The sequence below is a fragment of the Camelus dromedarius genome, chromosome 7 (assembly GCF_036321535.1).
Source record: "Camelus dromedarius isolate mCamDro1 chromosome 7, mCamDro1.pat, whole genome shotgun sequence".
Taxonomy (NCBI): domain Eukaryota; kingdom Metazoa; phylum Chordata; class Mammalia; order Artiodactyla; family Camelidae; genus Camelus; species Camelus dromedarius.
Genome location: NC_087442.1, coordinates 20,182,616 through 20,201,455, shown reverse-complemented (window position 1 = coordinate 20,201,455; position 18,840 = coordinate 20,182,616). Strand labels below are relative to the sequence as shown.

At 40.0% G+C, this 18,840-nt stretch overlaps 1 protein-coding gene across 1 annotated transcript; it reads right to left on the bottom strand.

Moving 5' to 3' along the window:
- Nucleotides 1-2,336: 2,336 nt before the first annotated feature.
- ZC3HC1 (zinc finger C3HC-type containing 1) lies at nt 2,337-18,536 on the bottom strand. The gene is made up of 10 exons (XM_010975653.3): nt 18,357-18,536; nt 16,764-16,875; nt 12,926-13,076; nt 12,305-12,388; nt 8,385-8,512; nt 7,223-7,377; nt 6,258-6,501; nt 5,683-5,895; nt 5,014-5,220; nt 2,337-2,808 (listed from the first exon to the last, which is right to left on the bottom strand). Exons 1-10 carry the CDS (start codon nt 18,500-18,502, stop codon nt 2,740-2,742), a joined length of 1,509 nt encoding a protein of 502 aa, XP_010973955.1. The 5' UTR covers nt 18,503-18,536; the 3' UTR covers nt 2,337-2,739.
- Nucleotides 18,537-18,840: the final 304 nt, after the last annotated feature.

The window sequence follows — 18,840 nt, the reverse complement described above, 5'->3', positions numbered from 1 at the left end:
ATGATAAGTTTGATAGCTTCACTCTGTGTGGCTCTAGATTCTATAGACTCTGAGCATTTGAAACAATGACTGTTTATTTGAACCCTCCTCTCCTGACTTTAGAACACCATCTCTAGACAGATGTTTTTACATAAGTCAACTCAAAACATTAAAAATAAAATTACTGTCTTCCCTCCTCACCTGAGTTCTCTATCTTGATTGATTAGGCCACAAACCTCAAGGTCATCTGTGATTCGTCCCCAATTCCTCATGACCAAACCAATCATGCTGAAGTCACTACTGACATTTCTATCGAAGCATCCATTTTTCCCGCCATCATACCTCCCTCAGAGTCCTGTTTCCCCTAATGTATGCTATTCAGACACGAGAATTCTCTTCCCGAGCAAAAACACCATTTCCCTGCTCAAAAATTCTCCAACGGCTTCCCTTTTCCCACAGAATCAAGACCAAACTCCTTGGTATAACATACAAGACTCCAAAGTGGCCCAACTTGTATTATTTATCCTTTCTGTTCTATTCAGTGCAAAGCTCTAGCCACAGCAGGATACCTGCTCTTTCAGGAGCATATGAAATTCTGCTCATTTGCTCTTAATGCTCCTTCAGCCTCAAATATCCTTTTTTAATTAAGTGTCTACCATGTGCCAGGCAGTTTTAAGTGTTGAGATTATAAACAAGACAGACAAGGTCCCTGTTCTCATGGACCCTATGTCTCCTACTCATCTCTAAGGTCCAGCCCACATCTATACCTTCCCTGAAATTCTCTCCAATTCCATACACGAGAATTAACTTATTTATACTCCTAGAGTATTTAGCACTCTTTGTCTTATGCAACATTTATGCATAAATGTATCTTTCAGGCTAGACTACAAACTTCTTGAGGGTGGAAACCCAGCGGTCATTTATCTTTGTATTATGTAAGGGTTTTGCATAGTGCCTCACACGTGGAAGACTTAATGTTCCTGGAATTACATCAGGTCTATCCCAATCTGCTTCCATTTATGATTAAAAAAAAAAGAACACAAAAAATGTGTGTAACTGCTTATTTTAAAGAAATGTAAAAACTTTTTTTAAGGGAGGTATAAATAAAAAATTGTAATGGAAAGACTTTAAAAAAAAAAAAACCCACATTATAAACCGAAAGTAGGCTTGTAGTCCATTTGAATACCTCACGTTAACGACTCTACCACTCCTTAAGAAATCGTGACCTAGAGGCTATGAGCTTCTAGAGAGCAGACTTTTAATTCACATAGTCACTAGTCAGCAAATGGCTTCCCACTTTGGACCAGTCTCATTTCTGTAACATTAGCAAGCTGCCCATTAGTCAGTCTCTAAGGGGACCACGGAGACTGACAATGAACAGTCAGGCCATTCATCAGTGCTAAAGGCAAAAGAGCACCCCTAGAAAAACCATCTGGAAGCAGCCTCTACTGGCTTCATCCACAGACAGAGGCTTGATTTAGGAGAGGTATCAATACTATTTATCCTTTAGATAATCTGAGCTGAAAAATGACAAATTTAAAATCTGACATTCATGAAAAATAAGGGAGTGTCCTTCAGACTGAAGAGATTTATGCATCCTATGATCTTGAACTGGATCCCAGTTTGGACAAATCAGATGTAAAGAACATTTTTGGAACAGTTAGGAATTTTGAATATGGACTGGGTATGAGATGATATTAAGGGATTTTTCATTTTTTGTTGGGTGTAGTATGTACAAAAAAATGTTCTTTTTTGAGATATAAATTAAAGTTTAGCATGGTTGGAATATTATGTCTATCATGTTCTTTAACTTCAGTATAAAAGAAGTGAGTTATAAAACCAACCAACCACAGTTAGTAAAAGAACATAAGACATTTTGGAGAAGAGCTCCTTTCGTCCCTCATGGTCACTTTCTCAGTGGGAAGTCTATTTACATGGGGCAGGTCAAGGTCAACTTCTCCACCACAAAGACCAATGCTCCCCACCAGCAGTGAAAGTGCCTTGGGGAGCCCCACTCAGTGGAGACATGCATTAGAAGGCACATGGAGAGGGGCCTCTTCTGCAGGGCCTTCCTCCCCTTGTTATAATCTCTTATTCCATTATTAGTGAAGTGAAGAGAAAATTATCAGCTTACCACTCACTGTAACAAATCAGGAGACCTCCTGGTGATATAATCAACATCATCTTGCCTCTGGCTCAGGAATACCTCTTTGATTAGAATCACAGATAAATTTAGGCTTTGCAGCCAACCTGAAAACTAAAATTTTGACTTTGTTTACTGCTCCACTACAGTTTTCTCAGTCTCTATTTCCTTTGTATCAGCCCATTAGACAAGGCGGAAAACAGTTCTCCACCTGTAAGAATCTTAACAAATATTTTATTAACACATACTGACATGTTCCTGGGATATAAAAGTCCTCAAAACACTGCCGCCACTAAAAACACTACAACTGCTCAAGTCCTGGGTCCTCCGTTGAGTTTCGCAAGGAGTCCTGGGCCCTCTATGGAGTTTTGTACCGCGCGCTCCTTTAACAGAGCCAGGCTTGCTGTACCTCTCCCTACCCGTGTGCCCGTGTGCCCGTGTGCAAACAGGCTCCCCTCAGTCAGATGCAGGTGGTGACACTCGTGCCTCTGCAAGGGCAGGGGTTCCATATGATTAAACCAGAATGGAGACAACCTTAGCATCAGCTGCTCAAAAGGGAATCCAGGCTTTATTTTTCAAAGCCACTCATTCCTCTTCTCTGCAGGGGTTCAGTACCTTCAGGATGAGCATAAGGATTCCCATTGCCGGAATATTCGGAATACCTTCCTTGATTTCTCAGAGAGACTCTGTAAGTAGAAAAGCTCATTATTAGAGATTAAATATTTTATAGAGACAAAGGATGGGTGATAGCTTTAAAGTGTGGTCTGTAAATTTCTCCCACAATGATCTAGATATGTCTAGGAGTAAGTAAAACAAGTTAGTTTTATATTGTGCCATACATAATATACACCTAAAGCCAAGAAAATCAAGAAGCTTAAGTCTACTGTGAGAGATACTGTGAATGCACTCAGAGCCTCTAAATACAGCTTATGTCCTCCCTCCAGGATTCTGTATATGCCCTCATCTTTGTATTCGAGGTTGTCACTTCTGACCCACCATTAATGCGGCATGCATTTTGCACTGATTTCTCATCTGTGATGTTGAATTGGCCCTATTCATTATTTCTTGTGAACAGGGATTCACATTTGCAGGATGCCATGCTGGTGTTAACAGTATAATCCAAGGCCGACAAATGAAACACAGTTAAATGACCCTTAAGAGTTTAAACTATGACCTTGGCCTTCTCAGCTTCATGTTTTAGCCAGTAGAGCTAATAATAGGAAGAATCTCACTGCCACTTGACCATGCCTGTGAAGTGATCTAAGATTCTGAGAAATGGTGTTACAGGGAGACAAAACAATTCCCTACAAGACCAGTGTCCTCAGTGAAGCAGAACACTCGGTTCTCTCTGCCTGAGAGCCACAGTGATGAGCATAGGGCCTCAGTGAGAGCACAAACATATCTGGCAAGATAATTGAGAAAGTTCCCTCCACTTTCTAACGTAAGATGACATTTTCACTGCTTTCTTATCCTCTCCCTGGCTGAATGTCTCAATAAAACAGTTCCAGGAGGGAAAAGGTTGAACTCTTACTCATGACTGAGGGCAATTTAGTTAACACAGTTACAAAACTAAATGATATTTAAGTTGAAAGACAGCATAAACTTTTTTCTAGCTTCAAGATCCTTTACCACAGCACCTCATTAAGCTTTGTATTTCCCAGTCACAGCAGCTGTGGGCAATGTTAAAAGGCAAGTTGCCAAAAAGGATCTTCAAAGTCCTGGAACCCAGGGCCAGTTATAAGGCCAACTTTTCCCACTCCACCCCACCCCCCCAAAAAAGACCCAAAAAACCACACACACAACTACAACAACAAAAAAAACCCTGTGGGGTTTCTTGTTAGTATGAGAGTGACAGAGGGGAGTCAATTAAAACTGCCAGTACACTATTTCATGAGGATCTACAGAGAAAGCATGTGCAAAGACAGATCTCCCCAATTTCAAAGGTGGATCAAACATTTGTCTTCAGAAAGCTTTATGTATTTTCAAGTTTTTAAACTGGAAAAATGCAGTTTTTGGGGGGGCAAAAAACTTGGAAAACCTTCATCTGCATATTAACTATAGGTATGAATGTACATTCTGGGTGTTTAGTATCACTATAGCTCCCTCCAGTGGAATCCTGTGATCCTACAAAACCATGAATCTGGGAATGCTTCTGATAAACATCTGCTGGCCAGTATTATTTTACTTTCTCCTTGGAGGGCACAGAGGTTTAAAATGATTGTATTTACACCAGGCAGGTTACATGGCAAATTTGGGGAATAAGCCAGCAAAGGAAAGAGAATCCAGTTTTCAGGATTCCTTAACACCCACCCTCCTCTCACTTCCATCCTTTCCATCGAGCAACACTTGAATTGTTTTCTCAGCTGGACTGATGGGTTTGCATTTACCCACCAGTGTTACAAGCAGCAGTGACTGATGCAAATGGCTGGCTGAGGTTTAGTGCACCAGCCTGGGGCCGCAGTACATAGCAGAGTAATGTGCCCACTATGAGGAACAAAAGTGTAATCGTGGTGGCAGAGCAGTGGCCCAGACAGCTAAGTTAACTGGCCAGGCTCCAAACCCAAGTGACAGCAACTCAGATGGAAAAAGCAGCTGTTTTGCAACACGAGGCCAGAGCAGCTGCCTATTCATCTCTGTTTCTGTACTTCTCTTCTCTGAGTCGTTTGAGTTGAGAAGACAAAGAATTTATCAGAATTTGGTGGAATGCCAAATGCTAAATTGCAGAAAGACTGAACCAGTCCCATGCGTGTTCTCCAGGATGAGACCAGACTGAGTCTACCTTGACTTATGAAAGCTAGGGGCAGGAAGGGTGCTAATTATAGGACCGGCTTCTGCTCCTCATCCCATAAACAGCAGGTGCTGCACAAGATCAGGGCTATGGCTTATCTCACCATAGAGTCGGTTTCAGCTGGCTGGTTAGACTGTTTGTGGGCCAAGAGGATGTTCAGCACTGCCTTCCAGCCCGGCTCTGCTGGGGTGCTGGCCTCTACCTCAGGTCCACCATTCTCCCTGGCTTCTTTGCCAAATGTGATATTCACCCAAGGGCACCAGTCTCTGTGCTGAGAAGTGGGGTCAAAGAAGCTTCGGGAAGATGTGTCCTAGGGAAGAGGAAGAGAAATCATTTAGGAAAGGGCAGATACTATGTAAGTTTGGGGAGGCCCTGCTGTTCATTGTCAAGTCCAGAGTCTCACAGTGCCCATGTTTCTAGTTTTATGTTCTCCTTTAAACTTTGCCTATGTATTTCCATCTCATTTTTAAAATTCTCCCACTCCTTTCATGTTAAACCATACCTTATCGGGTTTGTCTCCCCTTCTCACTGCTGTCCCCTGGGCCTGACAAATCCATTACATCTCCAGAATCCGTCTCAAAGAAACAAATAACAAAACCCCTTCATTTTTTACCCACTCTGGTCACCTAACTGTCCCATCTTTAAACTTATTCATATGGCCTCCTCACAGCCATGGCACCCGGGACGGGCTCAGCCTGCTTCTCAGTGCTGCACGGGGAGGTTGTGCCGTGCTACTGTGCTCAGGGACCTCCACATGCGCAGGCGGACTCACTGAGCTGCTGGAGGAGCAGAGGCGAGCCCGTTTGGCTCTCCGAAGAGGACTAGATGGCACTTCCAGGCCGGTGGGGTCTCCTGTTCCCATGCTTCGGGTCACTGGGCGGGTTCTGGTGGTGGGGCTAGCGGCCTCCGGCTCAGGACGGTCAACAGGACTGGAAGAGTCCCAGCTTCGAGTCCGGGAGATGATGGGACCTGGGCTCCTTTCAGCCTGAAGGAAGGGGGCAAAGGATGGAAACAGCCCCATGACATTAATGACTATGGTTAGGAGAAATATTTCTAGACACATGAGAAAGCTAAGGCTTTATAAATATAAGAATTTAGTTTCTGAACTGTCTACATAACTAAACTCTTCAAAGAATATTAGATTTCTATACAAAATAATGAATTTAGTGTCTCCATTGCAACCAGTGAATAAAACCACTCTGTAGTATTCTGATCAACGTGGTTACAGGTGAAGCTTAGCCCAAGTTAACCAACTTAAGTCAATTTCCGACTTTTCCATCGACAGCCCTTTTGGCAATAATGCTCTTTTTAAAATGTCCACCCCGAACAAGCCAAGTCAGTCTATACCTGCTCTGAGCCTGGGGAAAATGTAGCATCCTGGCTGCGGGTCATCATCCTCCGAGGAGATTCAGGCACCAGCGAGAAGCGCTCTGGCCGGCCCTCAGAGCCTGGGAGTGGGGAGCTGGTCAGGCCAAAGGAGGCCTCCAGGTCGGTCATGGACGACTCAATCTGCTGGAAGCCCCAGAGCCCCACCTTCCTCATACACTGTGAACAGGTTATCAGGGAGAGCTGCATAGGTTCCAAGGAAGAACTAGGTAGGAACAGAAAAGACAGTTTTCTCAGAAGGTAACATTTCCAAGGGAATAAGCATAGTGATTTGTGAGTATGCTTCATTTCATCAGAGAAATCTCTGGAACAGTCCAGTGGACTTGGAACCACGTGCTCTCAGGGCTTGTCCTCTGATCTCAGGACCCAATTTCACTGTTCACATATTTCTTATAGAAAGATCTAGGGGCCTTAGTGTGCTCTCTACAGCAAGACTATTTTAAAGGTATATTTAATAAATTTCTCTGTCCCTTTAAAAGATTTTTCCTAGTAAATGAAAAATGTTTCTTAATCTACAAAAAAAGAGCATATTTAAAGGAAATCAAAATTGGTCTGATAGTCTTCTGTCTCAGAGGGAGTCTGTGCCAAACTGAGCAGCTGGAGTAGAAACACCAACATGGGGCCTAGAGCACTCCAGTTGGTGCTTCCTTTGGTAGTTTTTATCAATTAAACAGATTTTTCTTCCTCAAAACAGAAAAGTTTCACTATTTATAGGAACACAAATTCCCAGCTGAGAAGTGATAGTAAATGAAACAAAGTTCTGGTTTTGCTACTAATTCTTATTGTCCTCCCCTCACTCCCTCAGTTTTTCTTTGTCTCTGTTTTTCCCACAGGAAACACCATGTGATCTCCAAATGCTATCAGTGACTGATGTATATGGGTATATAATACTGTCACAGTTCATGTCCCCAGGCAAGTTGGCTGACCTACACGCCCAGCCACACACAGAGAGAATGCAGGCAGTGACGTGGACTTGGATGTCTGAGCCTAATTTGGTTGCAATTTTTCTCTCATCAGTTCGGTGATCAAGTTCATCTTCAAGCAGGTGTAGGAGAAGACCAATTCTGTCTTCTGTCAAGCACTACAAAGGAATCAAGATAAAAGACTTAAAGTTTTTACCACCATGAAAAGAATTAATAGATAATGATGTATCTAGATGGTACAAGGTAAAAATCATGAAAAAAATGACAAACATGAAGACAATTCCCTTCATTGGCGAGGACTTAATTCTAGCATAGGCTACCGTATCACACAGAAGCTTTCTGAACTGCCCTGGACCTGCTGATTGAAAAAGGTGGCAGTTTTCCTGGAACTAACACATCTTTCCTTATTACTGACTTGTTTTCAATTTACCAATTGCATATTTTCTCTGAAACCTGTAAACTTCAAACCCAAATAATGACAACAGACTACTCTTTGTATCCTGACCTGACACTGAATTTACACAACAGAAGAGCTTGCCACAGTCTTTACTTTTGTTCTAAGAATAATAAAGAACTATGACAGGGTGAAAAAAAATTGCCTTGGCAAGGAACAAGGGGACATTTATAATAGGCATCAGAGGTTAATTGTTTGGTGCTAAAATCCATAATAGCCTCTCCACTTGAAGAAGCAAAATAATAGCTTCTATTTCCTACAGTAAAGTTTGTCTTGACAGAGTGAGTACCCATAGGCTGATGAAATCAGACAGTAAATGTTCAGTTTCAAAGTACAGATGGGCCAGAGCATTTCAAAATTTGTATTTACAAAGGAGAAAGGAGTTAACAACTTCTCTAGCATTTTCTTTGGAAAATGGTATGCAATAAACCATATGAAGTCATATATCAGTATCTTCTGTTAAATAGTTTAAGTACTAAGTCAAGATAAAACTGAATTTATGTCACTTAAAAAATCATATTTAAAAGTTTAAATGGAACCAATTTACTTAAACCCTCAAGCCGTCTTTCTGGTGGAGGAGACTGGAAAAAGGTCAGTTGAGGGACAAATAAGCACATCTCATCATAGATACCCGCATCCTCTTGTCATTAAAAGAAATGTTTCATGCTGTGGCAACTGAAGGCCACTACATGCTAGCCAAGAAAAACTCACCATAGTTTTTAAGTCCTCTGGCCTCAGGGAAGGAAGTTGGAGGTCCAAGTGACAAAGGCTTTGAAAACGATCTAGAAACTCACTAACAAGAACAGCAGGCTCATCCAATGGCAACATCCCAAATCGATCTGTGGAAGAGGTAAACTGGAAGCTTATATGGGTGCAATTGTAAAAAAATTTTTAAAAAGCATGTATAGAACAATAGGGAAGATGTAAAATTGACAAGATATTTGATAATATTAAGAAATTACTGATTTTGGGAGGTAGGGCTGTGATGATTTTTTTGGTTATATTTAAAAAGCAGAGTCTCAGGAAAGGTCTTTTAGAAGCACTCAGGTCTAAGCTGAATTTAAAAAACCAAAAACAGTGTGTAAAAGTAAATCCCTAGAGGGTAGCACATTTGGGGAAATCTAAAGAATTTCACAGGGCTGGAACAAAGTATGCCTGTAGGGAGGCTAGTCGGAGATAAGGTTAAAATATAGACAGTAGCCAGACCATGACTTTATTAATGTATGTGATGGGAAACTACTGAAAGATTTTTTTAAAGGGGGAAGTGATATTATAGATAATATGCATTAGTTTAGAGACTAAAGGGTCAGTCTGGATGTAAAGAAGTAAGTTTAGCAGACATTAAAGTCAGCTAAAATAATACTCCCTGTAAGATATTAGTGAAATAAGGCTGGAGAGAAGGAGCATCAATGTTGAAAGAAGAAAAATGAACAGAGACTTACAGGATACCATCAAGCACACTGACATCTACATAACAGGAGATTCAGAAGAAAGAGAGGGAAAGGGGCAGGAAGAATATTTGAAGAAATACCAACTGAAACTTCCCAAATTTGATGAAAAATATTAATCTATACTCTAAAAGCTCAAAATCTGTGTAAACAGAGAAGGGAAGAGCGAATATACTAAACAGAATTAGAATAAGTAGGAACTGTACCAAGGATAGGAAGGCTTAATTAAATTAGCACCTGTGATGACAGTAACAGTAAAAAGGGTTCCAGTGATAGTCATACACAACAATCATGCAGAAAGAGGGCCTGACAGTAGGTTCTAAAAATGAATAAGCCGACTTTCCTAAAGGGAGAGTTAACTAGGTACACATTATCCCTCATCTCCCAGGAGATTAAAATTTTAGATGGCGCTACTAGTTATAAAGCTTCAAACATGCTACAGTGACAACAAGGATTAATTTCAAAAAAGCTGACCCCCTCCCAACAAAAGGCAGGTTGTAGAATACATACAGAATGATAACATATACAGAAAATTTTAAAACAAGTAAATAGTGTCATATATATTGCTTATAGATACACGTGAACGGTGTAGACATAGAAACCATGTAAGCAAATCATGAACACCAAATTCAGGATAGTAGTGACTGCAGGTTAGGGAAGCACGGAATGACATCAGGAAGGATTACACAGCTGTATCTGTAATTCTGCCTGATTAACGGAGAGAAAGCAGGGTGGGCTGGTTTTGAAGTAAGGATGGCAAAACGTTAGGACTAGGTGGGGCTGGGTGGTAGATGCAGACATGTTTTCTATTATTACCTACAATTTTTTCTATACTTGAAACAAATTCAAAATTTTAGAAATTATTTAAAAAGTTAAAAATAAAATATAGACACTTTCGATACTCAAGGGCAACAAAATATTCCTCAAGAGTTTATCAAATTATTTAAAATTGTTGCAAGTAACCGAATGAATCAAAACACATCATTAATTTTAAAAGATGCATCATTTTACTAGAAAAGTCAGGTTATAAAAAACTAAAATCAATGAGAAAAATGTGTGGACTTTAAAATAATCAAGTGAGGTTTAACGATAAAAGAAAACATGTCCTGATTACCAGTGCCTCTGGTTTAACAAAACGCAGGAGAAGAAACCAGGTACCAACACCTTTCTAACCATTTTCTAATTCGGGGTTTGGTTTGATTGTTACAGCTCTAAGAAAGTACCAGTAAAAACCTATGCAGGTAAAAGAGTGAACAGAGGAGAAATTAAAACCATCATAAAAATATTTTAATATAAGTTTATGTTTTACAATTAATGTATGTGTATATTTTTTCTACTTTAAAGTATTTGACCTAATCAAATAATTAGTCCTAAAATAATAAAAATAATCCATCCTAATAAATTAGTAATTATAATTTAAAATGTTTACAGGGATTTAACTTAGTTTGTAATTTCTGATAAATGTTAGGAAAAAAATTACCTTCACAATTTCATTAGATATGCTTAATAAAGGCAAGATTTAAGTATAAATAGTCGTGGGTGTTCCTTTCTCCACACGAAAGTCTCCTGAATGTTAGAAAAGCAAATCAAGGGAAGATATAATTAGAGGTCATAGGTGAGATCTGTGTAGCAGGCAGAATGGATAGGGCTAGCTGGTGATGAATGCAAGAGCATCTAAGGTGACTTCCAGGTGCTGGGCTAGGACAACCGGAGGGGGAGGTCAGTACCATTTACCAAGATGGAGACAACATAAGAAATGAATAAAGTTTTAAGCATAAGATGAAGAAATCAGTTTTGTATATTCTGAGTTCTAGGTACTTGCAAGACATTAAGTGGAAATGTTTAGAAGGTAGTTGAAAATATGAGTCAAGCTCAAAAGAGTGGTCTGGATAGAAGTTAGGAGTCTGCAAGTAGGTGGTAGCTGAGTTATGAACAGAATCAAGGAAGTGCAGGATATAGTAACAAGAGCTGGGAACCACCAACAGAGGCCTAAGCAGACAGAGAATCTCTGTCCTGAGTATACTGGACAGAGACAGATGCACATCCTCACAGGACTGAGTTGTGTTGCACTATACAGTGAAATAGCTAGGCCAACAGCAGGAAATCCTTGTTATACAGTCCCCTTCACTTTAAAAATTTTATTTAATTCCTTTTCTGTCGTCTCTTCATTTATCAGTAGATGGCACTCTACGATCACTTTCAATCTAGTTTTTCCTCTTGGTGGTTATTCATGGAATATTCCTGGGCATCAGTGACCCTGGAATTAGCCTGAGCTGCCTTACTGAAATAAAGAACATACCCACATGGCACAGAGTTCTGGTCAAGCATGGAATACATGGATTAACTATGCTGCTTTGTAACCATGGATCCAAAGGATTTTGCGCCTGTTCTTGGTTGAGCCCCCCAGAGGGCTCTGCTGTTGGGGCTGGTTACTCAGCAGGAACATGCCTATGAGACCAGCAAAACATAAACAAATCTCACTGGAGACTACATTTGAGGCTCTCTTGTTCTGAAGCGTTTTGTGGGCACACCAGTGGTTCGCGATTCAAGAGAGAATGCATACAGCCACAGCCCTTACACAGGAGCCTGCGCCTGGCTTCTCCAGACTCCTTGCCGTGGGGTAGTCTTTGGCTGTGATATCTTTACTTCAATACTACTGACATATTGTGCTGTTTTACTGTAATAAACTGTAGACTTGTAATCACTCTCATTTGGGGTCCTCTTTAGCAACCGAACCCTGTTTAACTGCCACTATTAGTGCCACTCATGTACCAGGAAGCCTGGGGAGAATACACAGCTGCTTGCTGTGGTGGGAAAAGCAGAGGGTTTGAAATCAGACAAAACCATAGTTATGGCTCCTCACTAGTTGGTTTTAAGATTTCTGAGTCTTAATTTCCTCACCTAAAAAAACTGGGTTGGTAATATCTACCTCCCAGGACCCCTGTGAAGATTAAACTGGATAATACGTGCATGGCTGAGCCTTTGGCATGTCAAAAGCACTTAATAAAGTAATAACACAATAGGTGAGTGAATGTTAGTTCTTAAAAAGCACAAAGAGAAATGAAGAAACAGAAACTTCAAAGACTGGATTTTCACAAACAAAAAACAAAAAACCCAGACAATATTAGAAATGCAGTGACAAAGAAGAGATGGTAAACGGGAAATCTTGGAATGTATAAGTACCTGGAGAGGGACTGTCTGGCCAGAAACAGAACTTCTCATGGGCACTACACAAGGCTTTCTTCAGCTCAGCACATCGTTCCTTATCTGAAACCCACATAGGTAGCAATGCCTTAAAAACACTATATAGATTCAAAATACGGTGGCCAAGAGTCTCTAAGAGCACAGTACTAAAAATAAAAATAACTAAGAGAATTTTAAACGATACAAAAATATCAGCAACTGCATCAACTTAGTGTTTTTCACCAAACAAGTTCTAAATCAAGATTCGAAGATCAGTAACAGAGGAGATATCACATATCATGTAAGGCAGGGCATTCCAAAGTGTGAGCCTTCATTAAAGTCCTGTGTCTCTGCCTCAGCATAGATTTCGGAATCATAAAGCAAAACACCCTGCTGTTATTTTCCCAGAACACATAAACAGGTTTACTGTAAAAGTAGCTGAGCTTTTTTAAAAAAGTAATGACTGAAGCTAATAATTAGAGTGAAGGCAATCACAAATTCACTGCTTATTTATAGAAGTACACAATCTTTGATCAAACACAAGTGACTGGTCTTTTCAGAAGAACCAGTATAGAGATCTTTTGAATATGGAGAAAAATGTAATTCGTACTTTATACTTACATCGGTCAAAATCAAAAGCTGGCTGTAAGCTGGCACAGAGAAAAGCCTGACAGCTGGAGCACTTCAGCATATCACACTCAACTGTGACCCAGCCATATTTTGCACAGACAAGTGGGGACAGCTCAGGGGGCTTACCCGCCCATTTTAAAGAGTATTCATGTTAAGAAAATCAACACTGCCAAGTACATTAAAATGAACAGGTCAGAAATCAAAACTTTAAATTATTCTTCAAGTATATAGGAATAAACACATTAAATTAAGAGGAAAAGCAATATGAAAAGGGTTAACTATTTTTAACCATAGGCACATGCTTCACAGAATGATGGTCATTTGAGTAACAAGTGGAGGGAAAACAGTTGTGAACTTTTTCACTAGGAAGTCCTATGTATTTCATATGTTTAAAATTTTTAAAAAAATTATTGGTTGTGGGGTAAGGTATAGAAGCGATTCACTTTTGCTTAATGTGAAATACTAGGGATTTTAAAACACTAGGGAAAGCACTGGGATATGTGTGAGCAACAAAGAATGGTGGAAGTCAAACAAGCAGAAGTATTTTCTCTCTCATCTATGCTCTACCACTGTATCACATCTACTTTTACCTTCTGAAGAAGAAAGTCAGTAAAACTAATAATATCCATTATTCCTCCCACCTCAAAATTTGACTGCTATATACTAATGTGTGCGTGTAGTATATACTCTTTTTTTAGTATTTTATTTTAAACATTTTTAATTGAGTTATAGTCATTTTACAATGTTGTGTCAAATTCCAGTGTAGAGCACGATTTTTCAGTTATACATGAACATACATATATTCATTGTCACATTTTTTTTTTTTTTGCTGTGAGCTACCACAAGATCGTGTATATATTTCCCTGTGCTATATGGTATAATCTTGTTTATCTAGTCTACATATGCCTGTCAGTATCTACAAATTTTGAACTCCCAGTCTATCCCTTCCCACCCCCCACCCCTTGGCAACCACAAGTTTGTATTCTATGCCTATGAGTTTGTTTCTTTTTTGTATTTATGTTCTTCTTCTTTCTTTTTTTTAGAATCCACATATGAGCGATCTCTTATGGTATTTTTCTTTCTCTTTCTGGCTTACTTTACTCAGAATGACATTCTCCGGGAACATCCATGTTGCTGCAAATGGCGTTATGTTGTTGGTTTTTATGGCTGAGTAGTATTCCATTGTATAAATATACCACATCTTCATCCAGTCATCTGCTGATGGACATTTAGGCTGTTTCCATGTCTTGGCTATTGTAAATAATGCTGCTATGAACATTGAGGTGCAGGTGTCTTTTAGAAGTAGGGCTCCTTCTGGATATATGCCCAGGAGTGGGATTACTGGGTCATATGGTAAGTCCATTCCTATGGAGACTGAGGAATCTCCATACTGCTTTCCACAGTGGCTGCACCAAACTGCATTCCCACCAGCAGTGTAGGAGGGTTCCCTTTTCTCCACAGCCTCTCCTATATGCTTTAAATAGACCAAGAACATCAAGGTCATCCACGAATGTGTGCTTGGGAAAATGTCCTAAAACATTTACTGATCTCTAATGTTCAACACTCAGCTTTTTCTTTTATCTATAGAGCTCTTGTTTTACAGAGCACAGGGGAAAAATAAGATAAAACACGAACAAAGATCAAGGAAATTTCTATATTTTTATAAGGGATAATGGGATTTTGAAAACATTCCAACATCAGCAGAAGGAGACTGAAGGCTAGAAACAGAATTTAGATGTAAATGTTAAAGGAGCTGGGATTGTTAGAATAAAAGTAACAGAATCACTTAACTAGCTTAAGTTAAATATCCAAAGTGGCAATCAATTTATACCTATAGGAACAACAACAACAACAACAACAACAACAACAACAAAAACACAAAAGGAAATAGTTCTAAATGCTGTATCAATGTCAGGAATTAATCCAAGACAGCAGTAGAAGGATGGTTAAAATACCTTCCCCTTCCTGAGCAATTCTGTCCTAAAGCCATCATGTGGTGAGTAAGGCAGAGGACAGAAACAGGAGGGTGGGGAGAGGCAGCTCAGTGCTGGGAATCAAAACCCAAGTTGGGTGAAGAGGGAGTCCACACAGGGGTGGGCCCACTTTGGGGTGCTGGAGCCAAGTTGGGTAAAAAGAGCATCTAATGGGGCTTCCACTCACCAAATCAGGGACAACTGGAGTGTCAAAATTTATGTAACAGTAATGGATTATAACCCAATGAATAAAAAAGGAAATCATAAGCCTATGCTGCTACAAATAAGTTCAAAAAAAGTTTGATGAGGAACGGGATCATAGTTTCATAGCAGCCCCCACTAAAAGTTTAATTACCAAGGAGGAAAGAGTTACTTCACAGTGGAAAAGACTGACAGATACTCCCTTAATCAGTTGATCAAAATGATCATCCCTGGTAATGGGATAGATCAGAATCATGTGCCACCTGACAGGATGCAATGAGAACACAGTATCACTTCTATGATGCTCCTGCATAACCTGAATCTAATCATAATGAAACATCAGACAAGTACACACACATATTCTACACAATAACTGGCCTATAATCTTTAAAAGTATCAAGGTCATGAAATTGAAGGAAAAAATTGAGCATTCTCAACTGAATCCTTTTGTTGTAAAGAATATTAGGACAAGTGACGAAATGATTATGGTCTGAGGGTTAGATGGTAGTAATTTATTATGCGAACTTCCTAGTTTTGATGGTTTAATTGTGGTTATGTAAGACAAAGTCCTTGTTTGTGGGAAATATTTGGGGGTAATGAGGTATTACTTTGGCAATTTACTTTTGCGTACTCAGAAAGAAGTTTTTTTGTAACCTTTCTCTAAGTCTATAATTATTAAAAAAAAAAAAAAACCCCAAAACCCAAACACTCCAGTGAATAGAAAATGGCAAAAGTGATGTGATGTCACTTGAGATTAGGTTACAAAAAGAATCTAGCTACTATCTTGCTCTCTCTTGCTTGCTCACTCTGACAGAAGCCCACTGCCATGAGGTAAACTGCCCCCGTGGAGGGGCCCACATAGCAAGCAACATAGGGAGGTCTCCAGCCAATAGCCAGGATAGAAATGAAACCTTCAATCCAACAGCCATGAGGAAATTCATCCGGCCAGCAACCACATGAGTGAGCTTGGAAGTGGATCCTTTCCTAGTCTAGCCCTGAGATGACTGCAGCCCTAGCCAACATCTTGATTACATCTGAGAGAGACCCTGAGCCAGGACTCAGCCAAGCTGCGCCTGGATTCCTGATCCACAGAGATGTGAGATAATAAGTCCTTGTGGGTTTAAGCCACTAAGTTTTAGGGTAATTTGTTATGCAACTACAGATAACTAACATAGAGAGGAAAATCTTCAAAGAGACAGGAAGTGTCATATCGCCTCAAAAAACATTAGGTTTGGGTGCCAAGAGCCTTCTGCTATAATCCTGGCTCTGCCATCTGCTAGCAGGTTGACCCCAGGTAAGTCACATCACCTACCTGAAACTGTTTCCTCTTCTGTAAAATGAGAATAACAATACCTATTTCTGTAGGTTTAAGGTGAAGATCAAGTGTGATAATATATGTGAAGGCACATTATCAAAATGTTAGTTATTATTCTTTCTTCTCTCAGGCTTTTAGTTTTTTCTTTAAAAAGGAAAATGTTAGATTTCAAATGTCCCTTTTGGGATAACATTTTATAATGCTAATATTCCTTAAAAAATGTCTTACCCAAGTTTAATTCTAAGAATTAAAATATCAGAGTAAGGGGTGTTATGCCTGGGAGAAGAACAATTCCAGAAGCAGGCAGAAAGTGCAATTCACATGAACTAAAAAAGGATATAGAAAATGTTTCCACTCTGCTGAAGAAGGCTTCTTTGCTTGTAGATTCCAATGGAGGGTCTTCTGCCTGGGGTGATCCATTAACTGACTGGAATGTGGCAGATGTGTCCTTCCTAAAATAAAGTGGAGAACTGTTGGTAATCCTTTCACGGCATTACTCTGCCTAAACATTTTCTATCTAGCTTCTCTGCACACCACATTGGATTTTAACCTTCCTAAAATTCATTTCAGTCATGTCATTTCTCTGCTTAACATTTTCAATGGTTTCAAAATACTTACTAAATAGAATCCAAATTCTTTCGTCTGGCATCCAAATCTCTTCACAGGTTGGTCAAATCTAAGTTTCAAGCAATTCCTACCTTCACCAAGCTCGACTAATCCTATACAGGCAAACTGTTCTTCCACCTCACTTACTGTTCTCCAACAGTATTTTGCACAACTTCAGTAAACACAAAATAAGACTCAGGCTTCTGTGCATTATACAATTTGAACCACCTTAGAAATTCAACACTTTTAACAGCAAAAAACAATTTTGATATTTCTAGCTGAATTGACCCTTGATCCCACTCCTCCTCCAAAAGAACTAATTCGAAAATTTAAATCAAAGTAAAAGACCTGTAGGATATTTCATGAAAAAAATCCAGGGAGGAGAAAAACCCCAGCAAAACAATTCTTTTATTTTCCATGAAAGGCATTTCAACAGCTCCTGAGAAGGGATAGAGGAAGGAACTGCTGAAGACAAAAGTAATTTAACTAAAATTAGAATTACACCAACAATATAACTCAAAAGAAGTTAATTTATTCTAAGAATCCTTTTAAGAGTCAGAGAGAGCCTGAAGGAGATGTGCTTCTTGGAAAAAAATTCAGAGGATTTTTTTTGGGTGGAAAAAAAATGACATTAACTTTAGTAACCCCTAACTGAAATGGAGCATTGCCTTCCATTATGAACAAAGGTAATCTAAAAAGCCATAGTAACATCAGCAGTACCTGTAAATTTGTCACCAGTGGAAATTACAAGTATTTTGTCACCACATTATGGTTGTTGCACTTGTTTCGAAATACCATTTATGTTCATTACTACTTCAAAATTATGGTAGATAATAGGTATAATACTAGATATTATTTAACTCTTTAATCTTTGAGGTTTTACCGTATAACTTTTTCTTTTACTATCTTAGTAACTGCATTCCAACGTAATTTGTTTCCTTTATAATCCTATGTAATTTACTTTATGCATTTAAAAAATATAATTATAAGAAGGTGTTCATAAGTTTTACCTGGCTGCTAAAGGTTTTTAGGGCTCAAAAAAGGTTAGGAATCCCAACTAAGTTAGGTGCGCATACTCAGCGGTCCCTTTTTTTCCTTCCCCGCAAAAACCCATCTTGTGGCAAAATTCCGCCTGCGGTGCGGAATTCAGTACCTCCCGAGTAGGACATTAAAGTCAACTAAGTAGTAACCCCAGTCTCTTTGAGATCCCGAAACAAAAGTTATCCCCACGACCCAAGTTACAGACCCAGGGTATCCCCTCTGGCCCGCGTTTCCCAAACCCTGTCCAACTGCCGTCGCCAGACCCATGGTGGACTCGCAGACTCACGTCTCTGCGCCTCCCTCTTCTGGGGCAATCCCCTCATCTATTAGCTGCCGGACTTTCTGGGGAGTCCCTTCGGGGGAGCGAACAACCGCACTCCAATTCTTTTCGACCCCCGCGGCAAACGCCGGCCCCTCACTGGGCGCCGCCATCTTGGTCCATCGCCGAGTTGCTTCCCGCGGGTGTGAAGACTCAGGAACTTCCGTTCTGGGTGTTTAAGATCCTCCCCTGGAGGCGGCCTCCAGCGCGTTTGCCCACGCGACCTGCCGAGTCTGACTGCGGGGCTCAGCCTTTCTTGGCCATCTTAGAAACCCTCATTTTAGAAAGAGGTAAACCATCACGGCAGGGCTCTGGTTAGATACCTAGATTAGTCATTTCCTTTATGCATGAGCATATTTGGGTTAATAAGGGGTTTTTAGAGCGCTGTCTCCGAATTCAAGCAGGGGTGAGGGGCCCCATTTAGTCTTAAAGTAATTAACTCATAAGGCCC